Source organism: Ruditapes philippinarum, unplaced genomic scaffold, assembly GCF_026571515.1.
Source record: "Ruditapes philippinarum isolate M1 unplaced genomic scaffold, ASM2657151v2 ctg3275_1_1_1_1, whole genome shotgun sequence".
NCBI lineage: Eukaryota > Metazoa > Mollusca > Bivalvia > Venerida > Veneridae > Ruditapes > Ruditapes philippinarum.
The window spans coordinates 75,361-81,313 of record NW_026861103.1 but is presented as its reverse complement, the minus strand read 5'-3'; the positions used below and the strand labels follow the sequence as shown (position 1 = coordinate 81,313).

General features: G+C 34.8%; 1 protein-coding gene across 1 annotated transcript; it reads left to right on the top strand.

Moving 5' to 3' along the window:
• The first annotated feature begins 801 nt into the window (after positions 1 to 801).
• LOC132714532 (uncharacterized) lies at positions 802 to 5,706 on the top strand. The gene is made up of 2 exons (XM_060697426.1): positions 802 to 957; positions 2,940 to 5,706. The coding sequence occupies exon 2, from the start codon at positions 2,991 to 2,993 to the stop codon at positions 4,890 to 4,892; it is 1,902 nt and encodes a 633-aa protein (XP_060553409.1). The 5' UTR covers positions 802 to 957; positions 2,940 to 2,990; the 3' UTR covers positions 4,893 to 5,706.
• Positions 5,707 to 5,953: the final 247 nt, after the last annotated feature.

Sequence of the window (5,953 nt, the reverse complement as noted above, 5' to 3'; positions counted from 1 at the left end):
TTGAATATGTTCGGTTCGGTATGACTGAGTCTATTCATGGACGGTACTAAAATTTCAAGCTGCCTTCCACGCCCCCTAGCACCGGCTTAAGCAGAATGTAGTATGAAAATTGAAATGAATATGATGAAATTTTGAATTTAGAAATATCTACAGAATACTGAATCTAATCATCACTTATGAGTTGTTACTTATATATTCATAACTTACAGGGTGTGTGAGCATGTGTCATTTGTTACCAATAACATTAGCCGCGCTAATGGCCGCGCCCATCCCTTAAAAGGTATTGTCTGCTACCAATCTCCCTCGCAGTGGTCTTAGATGGCCGTAGCGTAACTGGTGCGCGGGGTTTGTTCTGATACTTTTATGATTTATAATTAGCACTAAAACAATTTATTCAATAAAAAACGCGCTGACTCGAATAATTTAATAACACAGATTTGAACATCGAGGCATTTTTCCGCTGTAACATTTCTCTTCAAACCTATACTTGTGAGTGTTATTTTTCAAAAGTTACGATTAAGATTATCAGTTAGTTGAAATTATCTGAGTTCTTTTTTATACAGATTAATCAAAACGAACGTTTCTTTTTAGTCCTTTTCAGAAACAAGCTGAAAGGAAACTTCACAAGCACTTAAAAATTACAAAAAACAAGCGATGAAATGCATAAGTGTCGTGAAAAAAATTGTTGGAACATTATGTGGTGTAAATGCTGGCAATTTATAGGTTACATTTTATTTTATGTGAAATAATTATTCAATATCTCATATATTTGCAGTGCTTTTGAACTAAGAAAGATAAAATTATTATATCAAAGTGTTCCAAATAATGAGATGATGCGTATTCGTTTATCTCCACAATGTTATGAAATGCTGACACTTATTAGATAAACATTGCCATGTGAGTAAGACTTTGGACAAGGTGTATTCAACTTGGTTCATTGCATGGTTAATTTTGCAGGTAAATTCTGTTTTTATATTTGTTTTATTTTTCATAAGCAAGTTAATCAGTTAGATCACATAGGCAGTTTAATATAACCTCTTAAAATTCATTTATTCTGTGCGTGTGTGCGGACTTGCAAGTGTACGTTTTGTTTTTGTTGGTTTATAAAGTAATCACCCAGTCCGTACTTCACCTTGTGTCCAGTCCTGTTTTTGTTTGACCAGTGGGTTAATAAAGTAATCACCCTGCCCGTGCTTCGCCTATTATCCTGTCCTGATTTTGTTTGGTGTTCTGCTGGGCTCCTTGCCGGCTGGTCCTGTGTTGCCAGGTCGTGTGAGGGTTGCGTTCATTGAGCGCCACCCTTCCTTGTTGACTTTGTTTAATATTCATATTTTACTACTTTTAAGGTTTTTTTTGCGGTGAGAAGACACAGTGACAAGACGCTATAATCTGGTCATAATCCCCAAATCAGAGTGTACCAACTACCGACATGTCCCTGATATAACCCTCCAAAATTGTAAATTAAAGTCAATTTCAATTTAGAGTTCATCAATATAACAACAATACAATGACACTGTAAGATAGTAAGGTTTTCACTAATTAGACTAGTGACATTTCCTTTGTTTTGAACCACCAGAACCTACGACGGAATTTTTCGTCGAAGACTGCATAAAAATCCAAAACAAAAATGGGCATATATAGAGGAAAATCAGCATAAATGTTGAAAATGTTGATAACTTATCCTGTGATTGACCTCATATGGTGTTACAGTGCACGTCAGGATCAGCGAAAATTCACATATACTTTTTACCGATGCTCAGTTTTGAGATTCATATTAGTTCCATCCCCGTGATCTCAGCTGCTCAAGATGTGCGCTGTAACTCGATATGTGAAGGAGCAAAAAGGTCAATCACAGGGTAAGTTTTCATCATTTTAAACATTTATATAAAATTGAAAGCTTTTTAATAAAATCGAAACGTGGTTCACTCTCATGACTTTCCTCTATATTTATTCATTTTTGCTCGGATTTTCATGATATTTTTTCCGTCATGGGTTCTGGTGTGCCCAAAATATGCAATATATATGACGAAAATAACGCTAAACGGACTCAAAATACAGAGTTTTCACAAAATCATACCTTCAAACAATGCTTTACATTCTAACAAACCCTTATTGAAACCTTTATTTAGATTTTAGCGACATTTTTTTCATACACACTGCATATTTGGGGCACACAAACCCACAACGGAAAGAATACTTCGATGAAGATTGCATTAAGATCCGAACAAAAAAGAATTAATATAGAGGAAAGCCAGAAGGGTAGAATCACGTTTCGATTTTCTTTAAAATAAAAAAGGCTTTGAATTTTTATTAAAGTTTTAAAAGTTGAAAACTTACCCTGTGATTGACCTTTTTTTTCTCCTTCACAAATCGAGTTAAAGCGCGCATCTGCAGCAGCGGAAATTCACATATATTTCACCGATCCTCAATTTTGAGATCCATATGGGGTTCCACCCCCGTAAACTAGTTCTATTAATGGTGATGTCATGATGTGTGTAGCAGGGACTAGAGAGTAGTGTGTACACTCTGGGTGAGTAAGTAATCAGATCACAGTGTCCTGTCCCTGTAGGAGAGGATGAGTGTAGTGAAGAGTTGAATGGCGTCAGTTTGTGAAAGAATTCCGTGTAGTGCAACGAAAATACAATTAATATGTGAAAATCAACCGACTTGGTATGATTGAACCTCTGCATTATAGCCACCGACCTATCTATAGAATACGTATATGATTTATCATTAGCAATAAAACAATTCAATAATTATAAATGAAAATGTAGAATCATATAAACTTAATACTAGTAACACAGATTTGAAGATTGGTACATTTTACCGCTTTAACATTTCTTTTTAGATCTATACTTGAGTGTGAACTTTTAAACTTTAAACAGGTACATTTAAGATTATCAGTTCACTGAGATTATCATTGTTTCTTTCTACCACAGGCTCATTTTAAACGAACACTATTTAGAAGTACTTTTCTGGAAACAGACGGAATGGAACCATTACAAACGGTGAGAATGTTACAACAAAGAAAGGATGATATACGTCAGTGTCGAGAACAATATTTTTGGGCACATTTTAAATTTTATGGTTGGTCAGTTGCAGGTAACATAATGAGTGCCATTGCTACACTTACAGCAAATACGTCACCGCGCCTTTTTACATTGTTATATATTTTAAAATATTTCATTTTTGTATCCAGACCGACATCAAAAGAAGGCGAGATGGAAAGACAAATAAACATTATATTCGATGATGCAATACGCCATGTTAAAACAGTCAGAAAAAACAATCCGGTAACTTCTTTCTGCAATAACCTATCATTGAAATTTTCTGTCCCATTTGCATCATTTTTATGGGATTTAACAAAAAGGTTTTATCGAGATAAACCTCCAAAACGAAAATTTGACGACCTCGGTAGAGCTTTTATTATCATCAACGGCACTGTTGAACGACAGAAATGCGAAATTGAGAAGCTGACACCAATGCTGAAAAAAATACAATCTTTATCACAAAGCAATGTATGTAAAGTAGTTAGCAATGCATGTAAAGTAGTAAAAGCCATTCCTGGCGTGGAAATGCCAGAAAAACTTAGCACAAAAGAAGCTTTATTGAAACAACATATACAAATTCAAAACAAGCCTGTTTCTAATAACCCACGTGAGAATAAAAGAACTGAAATTGATAAAGCAACCCGTATAAAGAATAAATTTCATAATAGTTCCCTTAATGTATTGGAGTCGGCAAGAAAATGTTTACAGGCGAAAGAAGAAGCAAAAGTATTACCGACATTGAAACTTGCGCAAAATCTTAAACTTCTTGAAGAAGCTAACAAAAATCTAGATGCAATCAAAGAAATTAAACTTGAATTTCAACTCCTTAATCATGAAAAACAGAAAAGTCAGCAAGCTATCGTCGAAGGAATTTCCACAATGCTTGATAATACAACTGAGGCACTTGAGAATGTATCTGACTTTATAGATATCAGATCGGAACTGGAAAAATCAAGAATTCAGAAATCTGCAAAAAGAGTCCAGGAGTATGCAAAACAAGGTTACGAAATTAACCATCAAGTGGAAGAGGCAATAAAAGCAATGACCGAAGCTAACAAAGCAATGGTAAATATCTATAATTCTACAAAGGGTTGGTTTAGTGATGGGATGCAGATAAATGAGCTAAGAATACCTGTAGGAACTGAGAACGACTGGATTACTCAAAGTAAAGATTTGGCAGATTCTGTGAAATTGTTAGGAGAACATGCCGAAAAGTTGACGGATCCTCCCGAAGACATAATGAAAGAATTATTTACAACCTACCGAACAGAAAGTATGACACAGAATGCGACAGATATGGCAAATGAAGCTCTTAGTATTGCCGACCAAATAGAGTGGGAAATTTCCAATTACAATCCAGATAGCCAAATCCTTGTTCTTGAACAGGTTTTTCAAAGTATATGGTCAGCAAGTACAGAAACCGCTAAAATGCAGCGTGATACAGCTGTCAGTAAAATGCGTACTAAAGCACAAAAGCTTCGTTGGAAAGTTGCTGATCATAAATCATTTTCAAGCAAATTGTTAGCAGTCTTTTATCAAGTTGATACAATGTCATTGCTGATAGCAATTTTTGGTACTGTCGTTGACGTCATTAGCATTTTCAAGTTGTTCAAAATGCATCCGAAAGAAATATTGATCCGGAATGAGATTGAAAGAATACTACAAATCTTAAATAATCACCATGAGGACGATCAAGTTCCAGAAGAAATGTTGATCCAGGATGAGATTCCAATCCCAAATAATCACCATGAGGACGATCAAGTTCCAGAAGAAATATTGATCCAGGATGAGATTCCAATCCCAAATAATCACCATGAGGACGATGATCCTGGTGAAATTTGATAAAGCCCTGATTTTGGTATGGCTGTGTATGTGTGTGTGCGTGTGCGCGTGTGTGTGCGCGCGCGCGTGCGCGTACACGTGTGCGTACATGTAAGGTTTTGTACTTAGTTGATGGACTGATGGACAGATGACTGTGTACTCGTGCAAAAGATTGACTCGTATTAGAATAAAATATTTCGGAAAGCGTTTTAATGATTATCCTCCTTGGTAAATATTACAAAATCCCCAGGCTTTTGAAGCACATGTACTTAAGTTATTATACATATCAAATTATTGAAATTGTTGTATTGTATGTGACGGACTATATTATACAAATGAAAAGCAAAATGCAATTGTTTTTGTTTGTTGTTGTTGTTTTGTTTTTTAATTTACTGAAATATACATACTAATAAGGTACATTTTTGTAATATTTAGTTTTTACTTTTCAGTTTTCACTTTTCAGTTTATTGCCCTATTGTTACATCTTTAATTGGTAGATTTTTTGTCAGACTGTACAAACAGGAGGTCGGTTGCTCTAAGAAGATGGTCAAAATCTTAGCTGAAATAAAGCATTAAGACATTCATGAGATATTCCTTACCCAATGAAGATGATGAATGATCATATGACCTTCACAGTGCTGGTTTGACTCCCAGCCATTAAACAAATCATACCGAAATATCCTTATCAAATTAAAAGTTACTACAAATGGGAAGGTGATTATATTGCTAAAGCATTAGTTATGACAAAATCAATATAAACAAATGTGATTTTAAAATTTACAGAAATATTAATTACATGTACTTCTATTTGTATAATAAAACATATCAAAACAAAGTTTTTCTTACCTATTGGCCATATTACCCAGTATAGTTTTAGCCTTTTTGCAAAACATTATTTTTGTTCTGCAAACTGATCGCAAGTTATGACCGATCAAACACAATTGGCAAAATAAGTCAAACAACAAAATAATATAGAGAACAAGCAATTATCATAGTATTGCAAGCAATCCATACGTCCCCTACCGGTTAGAACCCCAGCAACATTTCTGATGGGCCATTGGCCATTCAAGTTCAAGGGAGGT

Coding starts and splice junctions, on each gene's coding strand:
- LOC132714532 (XM_060697426.1), top strand. CDS start 2,991: ATGGAACCATTACAAACGGTGAGAATGTTACAACAAAGAAAGGATGAT.